This window comes from Argentina silus (genome assembly GCF_951799395.1).
Source record: "Argentina silus genome assembly, chromosome: X".
Lineage (NCBI taxonomy): Eukaryota > Metazoa > Chordata > Actinopteri > Argentiniformes > Argentinidae > Argentina > Argentina silus.
The window spans coordinates 44,377,526-44,403,067 of NC_139653.1; the positions used below are offsets into that span (position 1 = coordinate 44,377,526).

At 39.6% G+C, this 25,542-nt stretch overlaps 1 protein-coding gene across 1 annotated transcript; it reads left to right on the top strand.

Moving 5' to 3' along the window:
- Positions 1-1,349: 1,349 nt before the first annotated feature.
- Positions 1,350-23,952, top strand: LOC310822944 (alpha-2-macroglobulin-like protein 1). The gene is made up of 36 exons (XM_083695530.1): positions 1,350-1,541; positions 4,161-4,344; positions 6,158-6,314; positions 6,716-6,768; positions 7,354-7,374; positions 7,546-7,714; positions 8,669-8,753; positions 8,956-9,076; positions 9,280-9,394; positions 9,535-9,644; positions 9,837-10,004; positions 10,137-10,370; positions 10,539-10,602; positions 10,789-10,934; positions 12,552-12,701; positions 12,819-13,025; positions 13,347-13,428; positions 13,716-13,827; positions 14,141-14,366; positions 14,829-14,955; positions 15,226-15,347; positions 15,482-15,533; positions 15,916-15,999; positions 16,180-16,356; positions 17,222-17,303; positions 17,442-17,598; positions 18,131-18,205; positions 19,210-19,378; positions 19,508-19,704; positions 19,896-20,111; positions 20,436-20,554; positions 22,357-22,447; positions 22,625-22,693; positions 22,885-22,990; positions 23,294-23,335; positions 23,607-23,952. The coding sequence occupies exons 1-36, from the start codon at positions 1,456-1,458 to the stop codon at positions 23,627-23,629; spliced, it is 4,398 nt and encodes a 1,465-aa protein (XP_083551656.1). The 5' UTR covers positions 1,350-1,455; the 3' UTR covers positions 23,630-23,952.
- The last annotated feature ends 1,590 nt before the right edge of the window (positions 23,953-25,542 follow it).

Here is a 25,542-nt window from a genome sequence, read left to right on the forward strand (position 1 = left end):
AGAGAGACTAATGCCGGGTAAAGGAGAGAAGTGTCTCAAGTGTAGTCAAAATGATGAGTTAAAAGAACTGAAAGAATAAAAGAATACAAGCACCCTAAATAAAAGGAAGGCTAAAAAGGTATGTTTTAAGATGTCTTTATCTGCCAGGCCAGTGGCATGGAAGCAGATCTCTTTTCATACTCATAACAATCCATACACACACACACACACACACACACACACACACACACACACACACACCCTTCGTCAGAAAATGCTGTGTTCACCCGTTCTGGTTCATACCGAACATTAATGTACAGGTGTGGACAATATGGACTTGGTCAGATCTATAAAAACTAAAATGATACATTGAGTATCCCCGCTGACTTTCTTTGACCCTCACCCTAGCCTGACAAGGGGGAGATCTTGTGAGTTCTAAAGTGCACAAGAAGTTATTTGTATTTTTTAATTCACAGCAACATGGTTGTGATCTACTGTGCAATAGCATTTATTTAATTAGTCATGAGCACAATCATTGCATCAGAAGCCTAAAACATTGGAATGTATCCTTTGCAGTTATTATTAGTAAAAAAACAAGATTGAGGGTTATGTCACACCGTCAACCAGTGGCAAGTCTTTAGCAGGGCTACCTATTATCGATGTTCTCCAATGACAAATTAAATTGAAAAGAAATTCGTATGCTTAAAACTTAAAATATCCACATATGCAGCATACGATGGGCGAGAGACTTTTTGATATCCGATGATAAATTCCTCTCATGTTGACCTCAAAGTGGTCTTACTGGAAAATGCGGTGCATTTCACACCGTCTTCATCACAATGCATATCGGAATAGCGGAATATCATATCTCTAGGTTGAGAATGTCAACATTTCCAAATATCGAATTCTTTACAACTTATCATTTCACAAGACAAACGGGCCATTGTAGCAAAAATAAATGCGTTTGTTGAAGGCATAGACACATTTGTGGCTGACAAGAAAGATGTCGGGGCCAATGAAGTTCAACTTCTACTTTTACTCATTATCATTGGGTGTTTGGTTGTATTAATCAATAATTCTTAAGTCCTCACACGTGTTAAGTTTAGTTATTAATGGCAATAGAATGCCACTATTGATCTCTTTCCTATTCGAATAAACGTTGGATTGCACTTTGGATGAACTTTAGAAGCATAGCCTGTGGAGATGTGGTAATCATCTATCTATCACCATCCACAAGGCCGGAGCCAGAGTTGCGAACGACTCTAATTGCAAAACTCCCTATTTGAGATCCTCTCCAGAATTAGGGAGGACGCTTGGTGACGCAACAGATTTGGTAGGGATTGTCTGCGGGTGCATTCGGATATAAACAGTACCGTTTGTGCAACCTTCTTTAACCCGCTGGCCAGACAGCGGGGAGATATCGAGAGTTTTAATTGAGCAAGAAAGATTGGCTCTGCTGCCCAAAGTATCGTTGACATGGCACTTGATCTGAACATGTTTTGCGTTGTTTTAATCGCATCAGTGTTTTTGCAAACTACGACATCCAGCAACTTCAATGAATCGTAAGTAGGCCTACTAAATAACATTGTATAAAGCAGATGTAGAGGACGTATAGGCTACACTATGTGCACCTGAAAGAGTTTGCTTATAAATTGTTGTTTGATCCTAATGTGATATTTATCTCGCTGTAGCAGCGCACTATGCACTATGGCATTAACCGACCGTACATTAGAGGTCACTGCTGATACTGTCTTTTGTGTACTCTATTTGTGTACTCTCTCGTACTCCGTTTGTAAAGTTGAACATTTACAGATCTGACTAGATGTGGCAAAAATTACATATTTGAATTATATCTTAATATTTGATAGAAATGAAGAAGATATAAATATCTTAAGTTTATACATTATATTTTTACAGAAAAATAAATATATATATTTAATTGTAATCTTACATCTGGATGACCGGTTTAAATGTTTAGCTCGAACACAGATATTTCAATTAAATCTTAAATCTCGGTTCTGTTTTGAAATTAAATATTAAACTTAAATCTAAATATGATCAGTAATCAAATATTTATTAACCTTGACTTTTGAGACTACCTGAGATTTCTAAATTAAATCTGGTAAAAAATGTATAATCCATATATCTTAAAAAAAAAATGTATATTACTAAATATTTTCTAAACCTTGAAACATTAAATAGTTAAACCTTGTAATCAATCTATTTTAAATTAAATATTTGGCAACAAAATGAATATTTAAATGATATCTAAATATTTGATTCCATTTAAAATGTATATCTTATATCTGTTGTGCAAAATACATATTTAAGAAAACATTTTTGTATTTTATTTCAATCTTAAATATTGATTACAGAAATAAATACTTAGTTCATAGACAATCATTTAAATTATATCTTAAGTCTGGGGATATTAAATACATATTTTATATAATTTAAATATTTATGTTTTTGTTAAATATTTATTTAAAAACCCAGATTTAAAGTAAATATTTAGATTTGTTTACTCGAGGCACAGATTTATAAATTAAATATACTAAAAATGAGCACATTTATTTTGACCAGATTTATAAATCTAGTCAGATGTATTGACATCTGGGGAAAAGGCCAGTAAAAAAGGATGAATCAACTTTACAAATGGCGTAACCATGGTAATATCGTAACCATTGTATAAAAGCAATAACACACTATATCATGGTTTGAGCACAGCTGCAGTCAAAGGCCTGAGGTGCAGTGCATTTTGTGAAATAAGCCTGGGAAGGGAGAAATTATTTTTGTCACTTGTGCGCAGTGAACAAATAGCACACCATCTTGTGTGCTCTTAAGTGCTACACAGTGTTGCCCAAAATAAAAGTAGAAAAGTTATAAGTTCCAAATCAAAGTGATGTTTACTGAACAAGGATTTGTTTGAATTGTTGGCTCCTTGTTTAGTAAGTGTCACTTTGATTTTTCACTTTTATAACTTTTATACTTTTATTTTGGGCAACCTGATTGGCAGAATGCTGTTCAACACTTTTGGAAGTAATGGGAAGAAACATGACCCACATTGAGAATTGTATGTTTTATGATGATTTTATGAAGGACACAGGTGGTTATTGGGCCGTATCTGTAGAATGCTTTCCTAAAGACTGATTACAAGTGAGGTTTGGCCCCAAGAGAACACAATTATGCAATAACTGGCATGCAACATGTCTTTCTCTATCTCTGTGAATTGGAGGCTAATATTCTCTACAATTAGTGTTTTGGTTGCAAGTTCAGAAACAGAATTCTTCATTTCAAACACAGCCAAACAGTCACAACATTAAGAAACATTTCAATTGATCCACCCGAATTTGCTTTGAAGATAACTTCTCTGGGTGCTCTCATCTCTACACTTGTCTCTCTGTGTGGACGGATTTGGTGGAGACATCCATGTGATTTACATGTGGCTGATACAAAGACAGTGATTGTTTGATCTTCCATTGTGAATGGAGATTGATGCCCACCTCTCTCAGCCCGGAACACCTATTTACAGTTGAATGAGCATGCCTGGTGGATGTCCTGAGGATATCGCACAAGTTTGTCGGTTAGGCTTATGTGCACCTATCTCCTGTGTTGTCTTGACACACATAGTGTAAGACTTATGGTTAAACTTCCATTCATTTACTACAGTTTGTTTATTTTGTATGTTTCTTTGAAACTATTAAATAAGTGGTTAATTTGTTAAGTATTGCATTCTTCCTATGTGCCTCAATGTGATGTTATTATCACATTGAGTTCACTTTAATGTCTTATGTTCACATGCATAGTTAACAACATGTATACTCGAGTCATCAACAGCAGGTATTGTACCATGTGTAAACTCGTCACAATTTCTTTTAAATTAAAGCATGGTCATAGCATGTTGGGTATTATTAATGGAATCAAAGATGTGGTATGATCGAGTGTCTGTCACACAGGGATGAGCAAATCTTTATCAATCATTATTAATCATAAAATATATTTTGGAGTCAGATATAACGTAATATGAACTTGTGTTAGTTGGTCATGTGACCACTAATGTGTAGAGTCCATAACCGTGTGACATTTACTGGGGAATAAATGTATGTCTTTATTCTTATATCGTCCAGTCTTTCTCTCTCTTTTCAATTATCCTTCAGTTTTTCCTAATTCTTCATTTATAGCATCTACCTGGTGACGGTCAGCTCCCAGGTGGTTGGCGGCAGCTCAGAGACACTGTGCGCTCAGGTGCACCAGCCCACGGAGCCTCTCTCACTAAAGGTCACTCTGGAGATGGAGGGAGCAGCCAACGTCACTCTACTGGAGGAGTCAATCACTCAGGACTTCTATCGCTGCATACCTTTCCAGGTGTGTGTGTGTGTGTGTGTGTGTGTGTGTCAGTGTGAGTGTGTGTGTGAGAGTGTGGGAGAGAGTGTTCAGATCAAAAGACAAACCTCCATTGTAGCATGCAGATGAACAGATAAAGTACTATTCTACCTGTCCATCATCTATCAGTAAAGCGTTCTGCCCATAGTCATCAAGCCAACATAGATTTGTGACATTATTGTTTACTTAATTGACACTATGAACAGACTAATCAGCTGTAACAGTAACCTACGCTTTGAAGCTTGTTTCTTTCCTGTCTGTGTTCCTTATTGATCTTAGTGGACCAGTAACCCTCTGTTGAAGTCAGATTTGCAGTAGATTCAAACTCAGTGATTTTACTGTTCCTCTAGTGGTCATTCTTTATCAGCAGCTCTATCAACAAAATATTATTTGCATTCCTCTGATAAGGTGCCCCCAACCCCAACCCCCTCATAGATTTTGATCTCTGTGGTTGCATAACACCAGTTGCAGTAGCAAGTGAAAACCCATACCAAAGGTATGTTTTGTTTGGGGAAGTACTTCCAGTAAAAACATGTGGCAAAGGTTGTAGTGTCTTCTTAGTTCATCTGAACAAGCCTACAAGTATTTTATCAGTGAGGACACATTGATTAAACGTTGGAGGGCAAACACAAAATTCAGTTTAAATTAAAGTAAGTATTTTGGTTGTAACCAGAATCTGTTGCTGAATGCTTACACTGCATTTTGCAAAATGATCCAATCAATGAAAGGCCATACTAGCACTTATCTTAATCCTACTCTACCTTTCTCACTTTATCTGCCTTTGACAATGGACCCACTGATCTTAAACCTCTCTGTTAAAGGGCTAAAGAAGTGTCTTTATGTCATCATATATGTCTGATGTACTGTAAGAGGATGAATAGATATCCACAGGATGATGTTTCAGACAGCGGACACGTCCCTTTGAGCGGACCAGAGAGCTGTCCCCTCATTGATCTCAATGTAAAATAGCCTATTTTTGTCTACCTCTGATTTTATCTGTAATTGCTTTTTTGTGTTTCTAGTATGCCTGTGGTCTCGCTAATAAAATATTTATCCTGAACTGAAAAATCATTATAAGACACTTGGCCTGCAATCTCATTGCGTGGCTGTGAGGACCCTCTTGACTCTTTTGTTGAGCTGAAAGGATTAGATTGATATTAACCTTGCTGAGACCAGGCGTTCCTAGTTCGGAAAACTAGGAAATCCTTTGCAAGTAGCTACAAAGGGGTGGAAATCCGGTTGACATGATTGATGCCTCGCAACACGTTAAACCAATCAAATACCTTGTTTGTGTGGAGCTCCAAATAAACTGAATTATATTTTCCCTTCAGGTTTTCTACCATTGTTTTCAATGTTGCAAGCTAGCATAGGCAACAACTCTGCAAAATAGGCCTAACCGGTCGTAAAAGACAACGCACATAGCAACAAGCAACCATTCTATGGGCATGTGGGGGAAGGTTCTTGGAATGTAACATGCAATGAAATTGCAAGCACATTCTCCCCTCACTCCGTCCAGTTCAATCCAAGCCAAAACTGCTAATCTAAAATTATCCAGACCTCTAAAAGAGGCATGAGAATAATGTGATTATGAGGTATGGATATGCAAGACTAGATTAATACAAACGAGATGGCAAAAATTCTGTCTGGCCATCAGAGGGAATGGTGGAGGTTGCACCATTATTACTTAAAAACGTATTCAATCATCTCAGAAGTGTCTAGCGGCTAGGGGATGATTTGGGATACAGGGTAAAAAAGTTCTAACAAACCTTACGTTTTTTTCTTGGCCGTGTCACAGGTCCCTTCAGTGGTCCAAGATACTGTGGCCACCATCCATGTTACAGTCCAGGGGGACAAGGAGTCAATGAACAAGAAGACCAAGATCCTGATTAGGCGCTTCACATTTATTAACATTATCCAGACAGACAAACCTATCTACAAACCAGGACAGACTGGTAATATCATTTATCTTTAATTTAACTCTGAACGACCCATGTGATCTGCCTTGTAAATATTCTGTTAATTTGACTGTTTCTGATACGAGTATACCATGATATTATACCAGGGGAGGCTGGTGGAGGTATAAATCGGAGGATGGACTTATTGTAATGCAATTTCATTATACATACAGTATTATAAGAAAATAAAGGACAAGCAGTATGCTACTGTAGAAGCAGCATACATATACATTAACATCTCTATACCAATGTGTGTTAACTGATTTCATCACTGGGTGTGGTGAAAAAAAGTTCCAAATGGAACTCTTTAATATTACAGTATGTACGATATATGTATATTGAAAAATAATTGCTTGATAGTTCATCTTTTTGATAACATATTTTGTGACCTCTTCCAGTCCAGTTCAGAATCGTCTCGCTGGATTCCAGTTTATTGCCCTATGATCAGATGGTAAGAATTATTTTGTAGCATTTGCATGTGAAAGTAAGTCTAGAGAATCCATAGTTTTCTTAGCAGTTATATTCTAAAAAGGTCCTATGATTTAGGAGAGGCCTACTGTGGTTTGTCGAAGGTGTTTGTCGAAGGGGTTTCTTTAGGCAGTTTCTTTAAGAGGTTTCTTCAAGCTTTTTATTAAGCGGTTTATAAGGCAGTTTATAAAGCGGTTTATTAAAGTGGTTCATTGTAACAGTTTACTCCCCAGGTTTTTTGCATTTGCATGTGAAAGTAAGTCTAGAGCGTCCATAGTATTCTTAGCAGTTATATTCTAAAAAGGTGACCTATGATTTAGGAGAGGCCTACTGCAGTTTAAAGAGAAGGGAAATTTAAGTTTTATTTATTTAAGCGGTTTATTAAAGTGGGTTTATTAAAGTGGTTTATAAGGCAGTGTATAAGTCTGTTTATAAGGCTGTTTATAAGGCCATTTTATAAAGCCATTTATAAGGCCGTTTTATAAGGCTGTTTATTAAAATGGTTTACTCCACAAGTACCATAGTCACATTTTCTGTGTGCTGATTTTTTTTTTTTTGTCTTTTCTAGTATCAAACAGTGGAACTTCAGGTAAGCATAATTCAAATCCATTTTGCAAAAACCCAATCCACTGCTGTGTAAATGCAGTATGCAATACAATATGCAATGCAATCAAATTCAATTACTTTATTGTATGAATAGCCTACAAGTACCTCTCTAAAACAAAAAGGACCCGGTCAACCTGTTTTAACCTGCCTGCAGGATGCCAACTCCAACCGCATTGCCCAGTGGTTGAACCAATCAACCGTCAGTGGCATTCTGGACCTGTCCCACCCTACGACCCCTGAGGCAACGCAAGGCAGTTACATTATCACCATCTGGAATGAGAGGGGCGAGCAGACCAGCCATATATTTGACATTAAAGAATATGGTCAGGATGTCCTCTATCGCCTTGTTGATTAACATCTAGAATGTGATGCTTCAGTCACACTTTACATTAAGTTGCCCCTATACCTGTGTAATAACACTGTTCTTACTCTGGTAACACAATGTAGTCACATGCTGTTGCACAGTATCATCATTGATTTGTTACATGGTAATGGAAATGAGCAGTTAGACCATACAAACTTGATTTGTTGTTTAATGGATGCCCCGCTTCACTTTAAAAAAAAATAAAAAAGCATAAATTGTTTTTTGATCAGGCTGGCCTAAAGCAGGGGAGAAGTAGGTGATTACATTATTAGGCTACAATTGAATATGCTTTATCGTTTTCAGGTCAAACATGGTGATGTTTAAATATTAGCATTTTCAGTAAAGCCGCAGTCATTATCCCAGTAATTTGAAATAATGTATACTGTATAGGCCTGGATTTGGATAAATATGACTTATAAATAGCATAATGAAGTAATTACAACTGTCTCACCTTTGCAAAACATCAACATGACTTGAACTTAGAACTTGCCTAGGGACCCTAAATTCATAAATGTTAATGTATTTAATAATCAGACTGAAATGTAGCATAACGTTTCTCATACTTTTCATGTTTCTCCATTTGAACTGGATATTCGTACACTTGATACACTTTGATACTGTTTTTATATTTTTATATTTTTTTTCACACGCTTATCTAACTATTGTGAAAATTAAATCTGTTAAACAATTAATCAAGTTTGCATGGCCTTACCAATAATTATTTAAGTGCGGCCAGGCTAGTTTTATTGAGGACAAGAATCCACACATTTATTATTGCTACACAAGAAGAATCATGTTATCCTGGAAATCTGTTATATGCAATTAATGTATTAATGGCTTTGGTCTGTCTTTATACAGCTGGTGATGAAAATTACTGTAAAGGAGTGATTGTAATGTTTCTACTTCCTTTTAGTTCTGCCCAAGTATGAGGTGAAAGTTTATCTTCCCAACATCATTACAATTCTGGACAAAGAAGCAACACTGAGGGTTTGTGGAAAGTAAGTGTCTTCAGTCATTCAGATGATGATAACAAAAAATTGATGATAACAAATAATCTTTAATTATTTAGTTTAGTTTATGTCTATATAGGTTATGCAATTCTCCAATTCTTGTGTTGCATTTTTTATTTTTATTTAGCATGGTTGCTAATTTTTTTGAGTTATCATCATTGATAAAATCCTCTGTTGGCATGGTCTGCAGATACACTTATGGGAAACCAGTGTTGGGGTCTGTGAAGGCTAAGATTTGCAGATTAGCCTACAAGAACTGGTTCTTACAGACTGAAGAAAATGCTGGTGTCTGCAAGACTTTCCAAATGACAGTGAGTGTTCTTGATTCCACCATTACAGAGCTTGTTATGCCAATAATACTGATAGTCCATTGATAGCATGGCAATTCATTGCTGTTGTCAAACGTTAGCTGAATGGAACTAAGTTATTGCAGTCAAGCCAACACCAACACCTGTATACTGCAGGCTGCATATCATGTATGATGGGAATTGTATCCCGTGTTTTATTTTCATAGACTGACAAGACTGGTTGTGCAACACAAGTTGTTGACGTGACTGAGTTTGCTCTCACTAAAACAAGATTTGAAGACAGTTTTGAGGTGGAGACAGAGATGGAGGAATACGGGACAGGTACAATACTATCAGATCCTAAATGCACACACAAAGTTAGCAACAACAGATGTTTAGCTGGCACTTATAAACAGTATCAACAGGCATTTACACATTGTGTGTCTGTTCATCTCTAATCACTACATGTGTTCTTCCTCCAGGGGTTGTCCTGAAAGGGAGTGGCAGGGCCAGCTTCACAAACAATATCCGAACGGTCACTTTTGAGGATGTGCCGGCAGCATACAAGCCAGGGATTGCATTTGAGGGAAAGGTGCTGAGACTTATGCATCAACCTATTATTAAAAGAACTGCATGCAGAATGCGCAGTGTAAATGTCAAGCCATTCTCTGATCACTACATATGCTTTTAATCCCTGCAAGGACATGTAGGCAATGTGTGATGAATGTCAAGTGTCTTGGAGTTGAGATGGTGGTGTAGCTCTAGTCATCATGTGTGTTTTCAGATCAAAGTCACTGGTCCAGACTCCGCTCCTGCTGCCAACGAGCCTGTGTATCTGATTGTGCATAACCAAGGTACGCCTGAGAACTGGACCTTAACTACAGACAGCAAGGGCATGGTTCCTTTCTCCCTGGACACTGCCCTATGGAACCCTGATGGTGTAGTCATAAATGTTAGTCTCTCTCCTCTGTCTGTCTGTCTTAGTCTTTCTCACTCTGTCTTTAACTCTTTTTCTCTCTCTGTCTAATAATTTATATAATAAAAGCGTCCATTCTTATTCTTTGATCTGCATTTCTTTTAACAGGCTCGTCATACAAAGACTGAAGATGATGCCTATGTGCGTGATTTGCGAGTACCAAAGTATAGATCTGCTTACCACTATCCAAAGGCATTCTATTCCAAGAGCAAGAGCTTTCTTAAGATCATGCAGGGCAGTGGGAAATTCCTCTGTGAGAACGATGGTACGGTCCACGCAAGTTACATCATCCAGGGGGAAGAATTGAAGAAGGGACAGGAGGCCCTGGACTTCTTTTATATGGTATATGGTCAATAATGGTTAGGAAAACCATTGTATACAGTACTTGACATTAGACTAATAATTAGTAATTTGAAGCTATATGGCTGTCTCGTGTGTTCATGGTCATCTTTAAACTTTACTGATGTAGCTAATAGCAGTAAGGTAAAGTCTGACTGTGGTGTGTCTCAGGTGATGTCTAGAGGCAGCGTCGTGCTGCATGGGCGTCTCCCAGTGGCAGTCAAGGAAGGGACAGGTAAACTAGACATGGATTCTCCTAAATGCCTTTACCCCCCTTTCTGCTTATGACACACAGAGTCCCACTTCATTAGTAGACATACCTCCTTGAAAGCACGATCCAATAATGATATCAGGATTACAATTTGTCATGACTATAAGGAAAATATCATCCAGTTTACATCTCCATTATCTCCTGTTCCAGTGAACAAAGGGGAGCTGTCTGTATCACTGCAGAGGATGGCTGACCTGGCTCCGTTCGCCCAGGTCCTGGTATTTACGGTGTTGCCTGGTGGGGAGACGGTGGCAGACAGCATGGACTTCCCTATCCAGCTGTGCTTCAAGAACAAGGTAGGTTTGACTCTGATCATCTGCTGCTAGCCAGCTCGGAGAGTGCTGATATGTAACATTGTTTTGGAGCAACTTATGCACAACTATCTTTTTTAGCAAATGTCTTTTTACTGGTTTTGATGTGTACGCACACACAAACAATACTGAATGACAGACACAAACAACAAATGATATGATGGGAAAGTACAGTATTATTAGAGTATTATTTTACATATAGATGGATGGATAGATTTATAGGTGTATACATGGGCAGGTAAATTTACTTGACACATGAAATGTCATCATTACAGGCCCATTATGTGTACATGACTTGACATCTATTCTTCTTTTTACATTATGTTTATTCACATTTTTCAATATAAACCTACATAGACATACAATATGAACAACAATTTCCTATAACCCCTTCCCCGAATCCCGTGTACCCTAACTGCACATAGGACTACATCCCCTCCTATTCACATTCCCCTCCCCAGTCCTCTCCCATCCCTAGTCTCCCAGTACTAGAATGGTACATACAAAATTCCATTGGTAAAGAACAAATACATTAATATTTTCAGTATTTTGCATTAATCCTATGGAGCCTCTCAGGGGTGAAGTATACCCTATGCAACAAGTTAAACTGCATCATTCTTTGCCTAGTGTTGAAAGACAACTGTTGGGCATCTAAGTGTTTTCCCCACTTCTCATCAATAACGATGCCACGGTCGTGCCATTTGGAACAAATATTCAGGACTTAATTTACTATCAAGGTTTGAAGACCAGAGTATATGTATGAAATAAAGCCTTATTTGTGGAGCTATTAAATGCTTGCGGGGGGGGGGGGCTTTCCTATTCATAAGAATTTAGAAATCAGAGAATTCAATTTTATAAAAAAAGATTTAGGCAAAAGTTTGGTTATGGGTAAAGTTTGGAACAGATATACAAATATAGGTAATATATACATCTTCATACAGCTAACATGTCCAATTAGTGAGATCGTAGATTGGTATAATTCTTCCCCATCCTAGTAATGGCACATAATTCACTTAGTAGGTGTTGGCCATTACTGTGGGAATTTACAGTCCTAAATAAGTTCTTTTCTCCAGGTGAAGGGTTGGTTCAAGATTGGATTATGTATTGCATCCCTATTGATAAGCATGATTATGCTTTTTGTGAGATTAATCTTGTAGCCCAAAAAGGATCCCTTATTCATTCAAAGTTTCAACTAGTGCTTGGTGTGACTGTTCTGATTTGGATAAGTAAAGCAGACTTTGCATGTTACCCGCATCAAGGGAAATATAGAGTTCACGTTCACCTATGCAAACCCCATGGATAGATGGTTAAGACCTAATAGCTTCAGGTTCAATGGGGCAAAGAGGAGTGGTGAAAGGGGACATCCCTGTCTAGTCCTGCGAGAAAGCTTAAACTGACACTCAAATTTAATCTGGGCAACAGGGCAATTATATAGCAATCTGATAAGCCCAACATACTTTGGACCTATTCATTTGCTTTAAAACTTCCAGAAGGTAGCTCCATTTAGTGCGTTTTTCTGCATCCAATGCAGCCGCGATCTCTAGTCTTCTATAATACAAGAGTATTATTAAATGCTGTGTTTTCCTCTCCTCTCTTGATCAGGTCTCTGTTAGGTTCTCATCCCTCCAAGAGCTGCCTGGGGAGAAGATATCTCTGAGCCTGCAGGCCCATCCAGGCTCCCTCTGCTCAGTCAGAGCCATCGACCAGAGTGTCCTCCTGCTGCAGCCGGAGCAGGAGCTCACCATAGACTCTGTACGTACTGTACCCACCACTCACTGACCACACAGCTGGCCACCCTGACCCTGCTGTGGATGGATGGACAGATAGATACGATGTACGAGTGTTACAAGCTTATTTCTCTATTTGCAGGTCTATAACCAGCTGCCTGTCCAGAGACTGTCAGAGTATTCCTATGGCACAGAGGACTCTGAGCCCTACCCCTGTCTCCATTCCACACTGGATATGGAACCAGAGCCAGCACCAGTACCAGAGCCAGAACAAGCCCAGCCTGGCAGGAAAAAACGCTCCTTCTACTTCCTCAATGATGACAAAAACGACGTATACAGCATCTTTAAAGTAAGAAGTTCTGGGCAAACATGGTTTCTGTCAAGTCTATAAAATCTATGAATCTGGAAAGCAGACGTCCTGTACATCTATTATGATGATATATCTTCTTTCCGTTTTATTTGTGTTTTCCAACGGACCACAGTGGAAATAAGTGTTTCACACTTTTTTGTGTTATCCTATGGGACAAGTGTGCATCTATTTTTTTCTCAAAATAAAATCAGTAATTCAATCAATCAAATCAGAAATTTGCAAACGGTGTACATTTATATAATTAATTATATGGTTTCTACTCCTGTCCATGGTTTAATTGTTTGTACTTTCCATGTTTAGGAAGTTGGAATGAAGATTGTGACAAACTCTGATGTGAAGAAACCTTTCGACTGTAACCATTATGATGTGATGTATGATGATGGTATGTTATGAGAGTATTATATGATATGATAGTGTTAAACAAATTATGTCTTAAGAGGATCGGTTGCTATTGAAAGTAATGAAGGAGAAAGTAGCATTGTGTTATACTCCCAGAAAAGTATGGTGGTTTGTGCAATGAATCAGTGTTTGGGTACACAGTGCCTCCATCAGGATCATATAGTAAACCTGTTTAAACCTGTTTTTTTTAACAAAAACACAAGATCTATAAACATCCATGTACAAAATACACAACATCATCTTCAGGTATTACTTATCGTATTTTATCAGATTTGAGGATGAATACCATGACCAGGGAAATGACGAACAGCGCAGAGAAGCTGAAGGAGACCCTCCGCACTCACTTCCCTGAGACCTGGATCTGGGACCTGGTGCCTGTTGGGTAAACCACAGCTATGCTCCAATATCTACACTGAAGTAGAAGTTAATGTTGTACGATGTATTACATACTATTTAAATTATGAGTTAGTGTGGACATTTGAAAACTGTTCGTTTCATATATAACGTTCAAAGTGCTGATAATAAGTGTTAGAGTTAGTGAGTTATACTGACAGAAAAAAAGACTAAAGCAAATTCAACTGTATATGAATAAGGGGTTGAAATACAGAATATATAAAAACCAAAAGCAAGGGTTTTGATCTAATGTGTATCTAATCTAATTAGATTATCTAATGTTTACCACTGTCTCCGTCCAGAGAGACAGGCTCGGTCAGTGTAGAGAAGACCGTCCCAGACACCATCACCAAGTGGGCTGCAGGAGCCTTCTGTACCTCTCCAGTAGGTTTTGGACTGGCTCCCAACACGGGCCTCACAGCCTTCCAGCCCTTCTTCGTCAGTCTGACACTGCCCTACTCTGTCATCCGGGGAGAGGTGTTCACTCTTAAAGCCACCGTCTTCAATTATCTCTCAAAATGCATCATGGTAAGACTTTAGTCTGTTGTCCTTGGCTTCTGGGACCAGCATGTTCTCCTTGACTTCTGGTACCAGCATGTTGTCCTGGTATAGCAGGCAGTCACATTATTATTATTATTTGTGGCCCCCATGATGGAATTGGGATGAAACCTGGGAGGAGACGGTGGGTCCATCCCTGTCCGTTTGTATGTTTGTATGTAACACATTATATCTCAGACACCACTGGGACAATTTTGATGAATCTTGGATGAATGATGCATCTTGCCATTGAATTACGGCATTTACAAAATTACACTGATTAGCCCAAAGGGGTGCTATAGCACCAATTCACACAAGGCACTTAATCATTCATGGCAGACAACATATTTATTGTAGACTTATTAACAATATGTTGTCCTATTCTGTCGCTGGGGATACCCCCTACAGGTGTATGGCATACTAATGCTGGAGGTAAGTGTCTCTGTCCTGTAGGTGAAGGTAACTCTGCCTGAGTCGGAGCAGTTCAGTGCCAGGCCATGCGAGGGCTGCCAGTACAGCCTGTGTCTGTGTGCTGACGAGAGCCGCACTTTCAAGTGGATCATCACCCCAACTACTCTGGGTGAGCAATGCTTTCAGCCAATTACAGGACTCTCTCAGTGGCGCTCCTGTCGCCTCATGAATGTTAAAGGGTTGTTCCACTCTTTAACCTTGGCTGTAAAATATGACTACTCAGTATCAAGGAAGCAACATATGTTATTAAAAACTGTCTGGGCTAATCAACCCCAGCCAAGGTCAGAGCCAAACCAGCAAAACATGTTAAATAAGTGGAACAGCCCATTAATGTATCTCTGTGTACCAGGTGATGAGTTACTGTGTCTCTGTGTACCAGGTGATGTGAGTGTGAAGGTAAGCGCTGAGGCTCTGCAGACAGAGGATCTGTGTGGCAACGAGGTGGTGACTGTCCCAGAGAGAGGACGCATCGACACGGTCGTCCGAACCCTGCTAGTGGAGGTGAGGGGCGGTCAGTCGGTCTGTGACTGTAAGTCTGTCTGTCTGTCTGTCTGTCTGAACACTGCTAATGGAGGTGAAGGTCTGTGTCTGTATCTAGGTCTATTTATCTGTGTGTCTCCCCCCCCCCCCCTTAGGCAGAAGGAACAGAGGAGACGGTTAGCCACAATGCTCTGCTCTGCCCTGCAGGTGAGCTGCTCCCTCCTTCCCACATTTCTAAGACATCTAAGGCCCTGAAGGCATGATGACCTCATGATTCAGCTACCATGGACTGATTAGGTTAGATTGCAGAGATGTTAATCAGTAACTAGGTACTCATTAGTCATTAGACTTTTAGTGATGGTTAGTACCTGTTCTCGTTATCGCAGTGTGTGTCTTAGATTACAGATATGTGTCATTGAAGGTAGTTCTTTGGCTGCTTGTGATGGGCAGTGATTGTTCTCTCTATCTGAGTGAATGTCTGACTGACACTGCTGTCTCTGTCATGTCACGTGATGTGTGTGTGTGTGTGTGTGTGTGTGTGTGTGTGTGTGTGTGTGTGTTTGCGCATGTGCATGTGTCTCGTCTCCAGAGGGGCCTTTGGAGAAGGATGTCTCTCTACAGCTGCCTGAGGTGTTTGTGGAGGGATCTGCTAAGGCTTCTGTCTCTGTACTGGGTAAGACACTTCTACTTAAATAAGGTCTCTGTTTTACAGGATTTTAGATGTGAAAAACACACACACACAGACACGAGGGGTAACAAGTTTGCATCCTTAACCACCCCATCATAACTCATTGCATACCCATTGTTTCATGTGTTATTGCTTTGACATTAAGAAACTGTTCCCGTCTCCCAGGCGACCTGATGGGGCGGGCCATGAAGAACCTGGACAGCCTATTGGCTATGCCGTACGGCTGTGGAGAGCAGAACATGGTGCTCTTCGCCCCCAACATCTACATCCTGTCCTACCTGCAGAGCACCAGGCAGCTGACCCAGGAGGTCCAGACCAGGGCCACCAGGTTCCTGGAGAGTGGTGGGTAACTGTGTGTTCAGACCAGAATCAGTCGCCACAAAGGAGCATGGTGGTTTGATGGTTGGGCAACGTGACCAGAATAACTCTACTTTCAGCCCTTTTTGCCGTGACTTTAGCCAATCAGGGGAGAGGATGCTAGCTGCAGGATTTGCTAACACATGGATTGTGTCATGTGAAAGTAACACCTTCAAGTTACCTTCAAGTACCTTCTCTTACGGCAGGTTTCCTAGATGAAGCCCACTCCATAGATAAGTCAAGGGGCTATGATAATTGGTGAAACAAGTGGTTGGCCATCCTAAGATGGCCCAGATCAGACAAGTTACCTATACTGCTCTTTCAAATTCTTAGCTAGACACACCAAACCAATTAAAACATATGCAGAGACACAACCTATTTTCTTAAAATAATTACAATTAAAATAGCTTTTTGAAGCTATGTATTTTTTTTCAGTTACAAGCATTATGAATTAGCATTGGTGTCAATGGGAAACATTTGCTCATGTCACCGTCGTACAGCTTTTAAGTGAGACCCGCCAAACCAACTTCAAAATGTGCAGACATACTCAAATGAATTAACCTTCAAAAATCATTGTTAAAGGAAGAAACACCAACCCATAAAATTTGGATTCAAATTGCTCCATAATCTTATTAAGGAAATTCAGTTATAGTATAGTTACAGTTATAAACACTATACATGCCACTTTTGCCATAGATTCCTATTATAGCTAGTTTAGGACCACAGTAAGATGGCTGCCAAATAGTTTCTTTCCAGTGAATTAGGTGTCTATGACATCAGTCTATCTATTATATAACTATATATATAACCACTCACTCATCTTATGCTCATTTTGCTGTTTGTGTTGCAGGCTACCAGAGAGAGCTCAACTACAAGCATGATGACGGTTCCTACAGTGCCTTTGGGAAGAGTGATGAGTCTGGCAACACTTGGTCAGTATTATAGAAGGACATGCACTGTAGTGTGTTCAAACTGTTTACTACACTCACACTGCCAGTCAGTATGATAGGAAGACTGCACTATAATCACACTGTCCTTCATTCTATGTTTGTCTGTCTGTGTGTGTCCAGGCTGACTGCCTTCGTGATGAAGTCATTCGGAGGGGCGCGACCCTTCATCTTTGTGGATTCCGCCCATATCCTTAAGGCCATGGGGTGGCTGGCAAGTCACCAGAGGAAGGACGGCTGCATCGCCTCAGTGGGGAAACTATTTCACAACGGCATGAAGGTTGGTTGGATGAATGGATGGATGAATGGGTGAATGAAGTGGATAGATAAATATGGGAGTGGGAGAAGGGCCGAGGGTCCCTATGGAGCATCAAGGGCACAAACAGAGCAGAGAATCCCAAGCAATTTAGCCAGTCCTACTGTAAAATCACCCCACCCCACCCCACCCCACACCACACCACCACACCCCTGACAAGTCCAGACATTTGCTGTGAATCTGAAGAGAAAGAACAGTACACCTGTATCTAGAGGGCTTTTACCTGGTTTACATTCTCTCTGTCAATGGCATGTAAGTTGTGTTCTCTTAAAAAACTCATTATACCCATGTTGACAGTGTTAGTGGTGCTTTGGAATGCCAATGAGCAAGCCAGGGGTTTTTCCTTGTGACCATGTGACCGTACCAGGAAAAACATCTAGGCCCTAGTTACCTGGTGCTTTTTCTGGTTAAGTGAAGGGGTCCGGACTCTCCTGGCCAATGAGCTGAATGGCTAACATTGTCTGAATGTTTTGACTATAATCCTGTGATGTCATAGGGAGGGGTCAGTGATGACGTGTCGCTGACTGCCTACATCACTGCTGCACTGCTGGAGCTGGAGCCTAATGCCACTGTAAGTGAACTAACTAACTCTCTCTCTCTCTCTCAACTATTTTATTTAACCTTTATTTTAGCAGGGAGTCCCATTGGGACCAAGGTCTCTTTTACAAGTGAGCCCTGCATACGCATAATTTCCAATTATATCTCATACAAAATTACAACATTATAAAACACAATCAGTAAAAACAATCACATCTCTCTACAAAGAGGTCCTTGATCAAAATGTTAAATTGCCCTGAGTGGCACTAGAACAACCAACTGTAAAAAACTAAAAGCGTATTTACCCAATTCGGTGGAGACCCAAAGAACCTCAATAGTTAACCAACCCTGAGAACAAGTTTGGTAACTTATGTTCTTATATTTCAATAACGAGGTGAGGTAAGATCTATTCCTATAAAAGATGCCCACCTTAAATCTTTGCTTTTTAACAGGTCCTCAGCAAGTCCTTAATATGTCAACTCTTTGTCTAACCAAATGCCCGGGTATTTATAAGCGTGGAGATGTTCAATGTGGGCACCACCCCAATGTACATATGCATAAATTATCAGATAATTTTTTTTGTGATTTGGAAAATAACATATACTTATTTTTACCAGCTTTAAGTACCTGTTTCAGTTCAACAAATGCTTTCTATAGGACATGCAGACTGTAGCTCAGAAAAAGCCTGGTCAATCGTGCGGGCAATAGCATATAAAACAGTGTAATTTGCATATAAATGCAGGTTACCATTATTTACAGATAATCCAATATTGTAAATGTAAATAGTAAAAAGAACCGGACCAAGAATCAATCCTTGTGGGACACCCTTTGTTATGTCCAGAAAGCCAGATTTAACAACATCAGAAAATGCAGCTGTGGTACAATGAACTGCTTATTACAAGCTACTTCTCAAAGGTGCAGTGAAATAGGATAGGAATAAAATGGAGTAACTCTTCCCTCAAACTCTGTTACACTTCAATCCCAACCTAGACCAAATGTAACATGTAACCCTGATTGTGTCTCATGGTGTCATGTCAGACCCCCATGTTGGAGAGGAGTCTGGTGTGTCTGAAGGCAGCAGTAGCGTCTGGCCTGCTGGAGAACAGCTACACCACGGCTCTCCTCTCCTACACCTTCACTCTGGCTGGAGACCAGGACACCAGGAGTAAACTGATCACACACCTGCACAACCAGGCCAAGACGACAGGTACGTGTGTGTGTGTGTGTGTGTGGTGATGTTGTGTGTGTGTTTGAGTGGTGATATGTCTGTACTGTCTGTAATGTCTGTCTGTTATTGTGTTTCATATGCTGACACTGACAATGAAATCTGCCACAGGGGGCACTCGTTACTGGGAAAGAGCAGAGGCTTCTGGGATGAAGACAGACTCTCTGGCAGTGGAGATGACATCATACGTGCTGCTGGCACTGCTCTCTGGGCCGACCATGCCAGGGTTCGGACTGGACTACTCCTCCAGCATTGTCCGCTGGCTGGCCCAGCAGCAGAACCCATATGGAGGCTTCGCATCCACTCAAGTACACAAACACACACACACACACAGATAAAGGATTGGCTTACCCTAAAGCCCTCTAATTGGCGAGAAACATGCTTAACTGTCCCAAGACCAGTGTCTGCTGTCTATAGACAACTTCACCAAACTCTGACTCTCTCTCTCTCTCTCTCTCTCTCTCTCTCTCTCTCTCTCTCTCTCCATCTCTCCCACCAGGACACAGTGGTGGCGCTGCAGGCCCTGGCCAAGTACGGTGCTGCCACTTACAGCCCAGAGGGCACCAGTACAGTGAGTGTGAGTTCAGCAGGGGGTCTGAAGAGGCAGTTTACTGTGAATCAACACAACAGGCTGTTGTACCAGGAGGAGCAGCTGAAAGAGGTGCCTGGAGAATACAACGTCAAAGCAGAGGGACAGAGCTGTGTCTTAGTACAGGTTAGTCCTTCTCATTCACTCGTCTTTGCTGTATGTTTACTATCCAGATACAGCAAATACAAGTGTCTTTTTTCTCTTTTTTGCAATGTATTCTATCTCAATGAACAGCCAAAACACAAGGAAACAAGAAGTCGTTAAAATACAATTACTTAATTTGCCCCTGAAAACAAACTATATATATTAAGAGGACCTTAAATTGTTAAATTAAACATTTTGAATTATTTCCCACTTAATTCTGAAAGCCCAAAGAAGACCCCAGTATAGATCAAGTAAAGTAAGGGAACATGTGCAGTGTTGATGTCAATGTTAATCTTTTCTCTCCAGATCTCTATGCGTTACAACATTCCCCCTCCTCCTGACTTCTCTGCCTTTAACATCTCGACACGGACTGAGGGGAGATGCAACGGCACCAAGGCTTCTCTGACCGTGTTTGTAGATGTCAGGTTGGGATCTGTTCTATGTGAAACTAACTACTATATACACACACACACACACACACACACACACACACACACACACACACACACACACACACACACACACTAATGATGGAGTTGGCTAAAGCACATCCAGTATGGAGACAGATTAGATTAGATTAGATTAGATTCAACTTTATTGTCATTGTGCAGAGTACAAGTACAGAGACAACGAAATGCAGTTAGCGTCTAACCAGAAGTGCAAAATAGCAGAAAGTGCAATGAACAGTATTTACAGGTAGTGCAATATATGATCAGTAGTAGTGCAGTATAATATAGCAGTGCAGTATGTGAGTAACAGTAGCATTATAGCAGAATAAATAGTTACAGTATGAACAGTGTAGCAGCATATGAGCTGTATGGGTAATGCAGTCTAGCAGTATATATGTATTAACAGTAGCATGAGGTAGATAGCAGAATAAATATAAATATGGAATGCCGTATAAACAGTATAAACAGGTTTGTACAGTATGTGCAGTAGTATTAAGAGAATATAAGGATATGTGCATTATGAACAGTATGAACAGTATGGACAGGTATGTACAGAAGAGCAGTGGTATTGATGAGCAGAAGAGGGCTGTAACTGTGGCTACGTACACACTAGTATTGAACAACAGTTGTACTGGAGAACATCTTTTTTTCTACAATCGATATATTATATTATATCATCATCATATATCGATATAATATAATATAATATAATATATAATATATTTTATCAATGTGTATGTACAAAAACACTTCCGGTCCTTGAAGGGATGTAGAATAGTTGTAATGTCCATTGGCACAACCATTATGGTAAATGTGTTGTACTGTACAACCATTATGGTAAATGTGTTGTACTGTACAACCATTATGGTAAATGTGATGTTACTGTACAACTGTTGTTCAGTGAAAGTGTGTACGTAGCCACTGCTTTTCGCAGGTTGACATAAAGTGTAGTCAACTTTGTTCTAAGGGCAGTTTAACAGATGTACAACTTTGTTCTAAGGGCAGTTTAACAGATGTACAACTTTTGAACTGAGAATCTTAATTACCTATTGTGCTTGACATTTGACCTCATGGTGATGACCTCAAGTGATCTTGACCCAAACTAAAATGTCTGCCAATTTTTTGGTTTATTATATATTTTTTAGTTTATATAGCTTATAACTAAATATGTTTGATAAAGTCAATGGTAGCTGACTTACTGGTATATTTGAGACATAGCTAACTAGCTAGATCTGTTCTATAACTCAACATTAGTAAGACTGATCTGATAGCCAGCTAGCTCTGTTTAGCTTAGCATTTTACATTTCTGTCCTGCAGCATAAGTGTCCATCCTCATTTTTGTTTTCATATGGCTTATTCAACTTAAAATTGTTAGCCGACTTACTTGTAGCTAGCTAGCTCTATGTCTTCATTCAACATGAGTATATACGAGGTTGCTAAATGCTTAGCAAGCTAGTCTCCTATGATTAATTTAGCATGTCACTGCTAGCTTGCAACATTTCACTCTTTGCTTCAATGTAGGAGACCAGTGGTATCTTGTGGAGATATTGTCACATTTGTCTGACAACTGTTACACAATAATTATTAAATGTTGCAGCTTGTTACTTAAAGTTTTATTTACAAGATTCTAATTTCAAACCTGTGGCATGTTTTCAAAAGTTGTGCATCTGTTAAACCTCTTGATCTTTTAGAAACCAATTGGATTTGTTCTGCCCTTAGAACAAAGTTTACTAGAATTTAAGTCAACCTGCTTGTCATACTCTGATCCTGTGTGACAGGTACAACGGTCGACGAGAGGAGACCAACATGGTGATCATCAATATCAAGCTTCTGTCTGGATTCATCCTGGATAAGACCTCTCTACCACCTGTAAGTCCACAAAAATCTGTAGAACCTTGGTAAATCACCAGTAGAACCCCAGTAGAACTGTGAGGTAAAAAAAAGTCTCTTAGAAGTGCTCATAACATGCTTATCAGAGCTCTATATATGATGTCATATCAATCACAACAATCTCTTCCAATTGCAACATTCTCCACAACCCATCAGCTGAGAGAGGAAACCACTGTGAAACGTATTGATCAGGTGGAGGGACATGTCATCATCTACCTAGACAGAGTGAGTATTCATTGGCTGTAGAAAGCAACCGTGTATTGTCCGGATGATAAGATGTCATTGTATAGTACAATTAAAAATGTTTACAAACACATTGGCCATTAGCTACAGAACTTGAATGTTAACATCTTCCAGGATGTTTGATGTATAACCTAACTGCCGTCTATTTTCCATGTTCTTGTTTCCTTCTATAGCTGAAGAAGATGGAGACCAAAACCTACAGCCTGGTCATAGAGGAGGACGTGGCGGTGAGGAACCTGAAACCAGCCCTGGTGAAGGTGTATGACTACTACCAGACGAGTAAGACTCTTTCGCACACAAACAAACAAACAAACACAAACACACACACACACACACACACACACACACACACACACACACACACACACACACACACACACACATACCTCACAATATGTAAGGAAAACATAATTCTATTCCGAACATACTGTATCAGTTCTGTTTTCAGTGTTTATTTCTGCCTTCTTAGAACAAGTCTCTTGTAAAAGTTATTGTTATAATGGAATCACACATCTATAACTAAAGAATAGATCAAATAGAAAATTAGAAGCCAACAGACTTGTGAGACTGTTCTGTTTTCAGGTGACGAGGCTGTCAGTGACTACAGCTCCCCCTGTGCCGAGAGTAAGTTCACCACCACCTTCTTTTATACCTGAGGTTTTCAACTCCACTTATGGAGAGCTAGAGGGTTTGCAGGCGTTTGTTCCAGCCCAGCAGGATATAAATCAGGTGTGCTGGTCTGGAACAGAAGCCTGCACAACTAATACTGAAGCTCAAGAAGCGTTAGAGAACCCAGAGATTATAAATGTAGATAAGATGAATGCTAAGTATGTGAGAGGTGAGCAATGTCCTAGGTCACAGGAAGGAATATTGAATAGATTTGTCATTTTCACAGGTGATGACATCAATGAACTGTAAGGCAGACTGGAAGAGACTACTGCCACCTGCTGACGGGACTCCACCATTTCCTGGAGGAATTAATGTTTTTTAGACAGCTAATATAAATCATGTTTACTGTATAATGTCTGATGAAATTGTGCTGTTATTCTAAATATCATTGTTTGAATGCAGTAATTCATCAATTGAATGATGACTAGTCAATCAAGCCCCTCCCTAGAATGGAGCAATGAAGATGGACACTATTTCTGTTACATGTATTTGAAATACGTATTTCAATTACTTTTAGGTATTTTGTCATTTGTATTTGACTGGCCTGAATAAAAGAAAATTGTAACACGATACCTTAGAGAACTGTACTGTATTTATGTATTTTCAAAATACTTTTCAACAGCAAGTTTGTCAGTTCTAATAGAAAATAATATAGAGCCTACTGATAATAGTTCCCCTAAGTTAAAAACAGGGTATCCATGGAAGTCTTTTATTCACTTCTCAATAATTTCGGCCATATAATGTCTTAAATACACTTACATTTAGTTTTGTTAATTTCAGAGAAATTTGTTCCCTCTACATGCTACATGAGCTGCTTGGACATTGCATTGAAAAAGGCTGTTTTTCCTATCATAATTTCTCCACCTTTACTGAATACTTTTTGTCTACTATATAAGTGACTTGGTGCATCTACTCCAGTGGTGACAGACTATATGTAGGCCAATTTTCAGAAAGATTCATTCAGCTGTTTTCATGAAAAGCAACTTCTGATGTTTCTGTGATAACAAATGCCACCAGGATGGTTAGCATAACCTATATCAACCAAATACAAACCTAGATAGGCTATTCTTCTGAAAACGGTATATAAGGTCTATTATCACTATAAGGTCTATTCTCTCTCTGAAGCGTATTAGGGTGTTTGAGAGAAGCAAGCAACATGCTCAGAGCTGAGTGTAGCCTATATAAGTACAGTAGCCCAAAGCTACTGTAACAGGAGTCAAAACTGAGTGTGCTGAGAATTGGTCTTTAGGGTATTTGATATTTTGTAACATACTAACTAACATACTAACTAACTCTAACCCTAACTGTACATTTTGATGTATCTTTGTCCATCTCTGAAGACAAAGAAGGAGAAGACTGTGAGCCCTGGCCTCTTGCCTGCCTTGTCTCTGTCTCTAGTGGCATGGAAGCAGCTCTCTGCTGACTCAGACTAAACAAACTACGGGACAAACAGATCTCTTTTCATACTCACAATAATCCACACACACCAGCACAGACAGACACGCAGGCACGCAGGCACGCACGCTCACACACATTTGGAAGACATGATATATGTAGAATATATCACTGCCACTTGTGCCTTATTGCTTTAATAATATCCTGTCCTCACTGCCCTAAGGAATGTAGGACCAGAGGTTCTGGGGAAGGGCTTTTTGATATCCGGTGATACATTCCTCTCATGTTTACTTCCAAGTCGTCTTCCTGGAAATTCGTGTTTTCCTGGTGTTTGAAGTGTCGTATAACCTGCTGCATTTTACAGTTTGGGAGGAATGTCAATTCTCTAGGATAAATGGCACCTGTTGAAAGATAAATGCATTTGGGGAAGGTATAGACATTTGTTTGGCTGATAAGCTAGACATTGGGGCCAATGAAGTCAAATTAAGATTAGTTCAGTCTCTTATCATTGGGTGTTTGGTTGTATTGATGCATAATTATTTAGGCCTTCACATTGGGTTTGCTATTAATTGAATGTATTTCATGTAATTTTCGGAGACTGAAGGGGTGAGTTTTTTTTATGTTGAAGGTCATCCTAGCCTGTATTGAATAACATCGTTTCGTCGAATTTTCAAAGCTGTGTAAACTGTAGGTTTTGAGATGTAGGCCTACTAGGTGGCTCCAATCTCTAATCCAGCTGTTCCCCTATTGATCTACAGTATCGATAT

Coding starts and splice junctions, on each gene's coding strand:
- LOC310822944 (XM_083695530.1), top strand. CDS start 1,456: ATGGCACTTGATCTGAACATGTTTTGCGTTGTTTTAATCGCATCAGTG. Junction 9,077..9,279: donor GCAAGACTTTCCAAATGACA/GTGAGTGTTCTT, acceptor TTATTTTCATAG/ACTGACAAGACTGGTTGTGC. Junction 14,956..15,225: donor CATCACCCCAACTACTCTGG/GTGAGCAATGCT, acceptor TCTGTGTACCAG/GTGATGTGAGTGTGAAGGTA.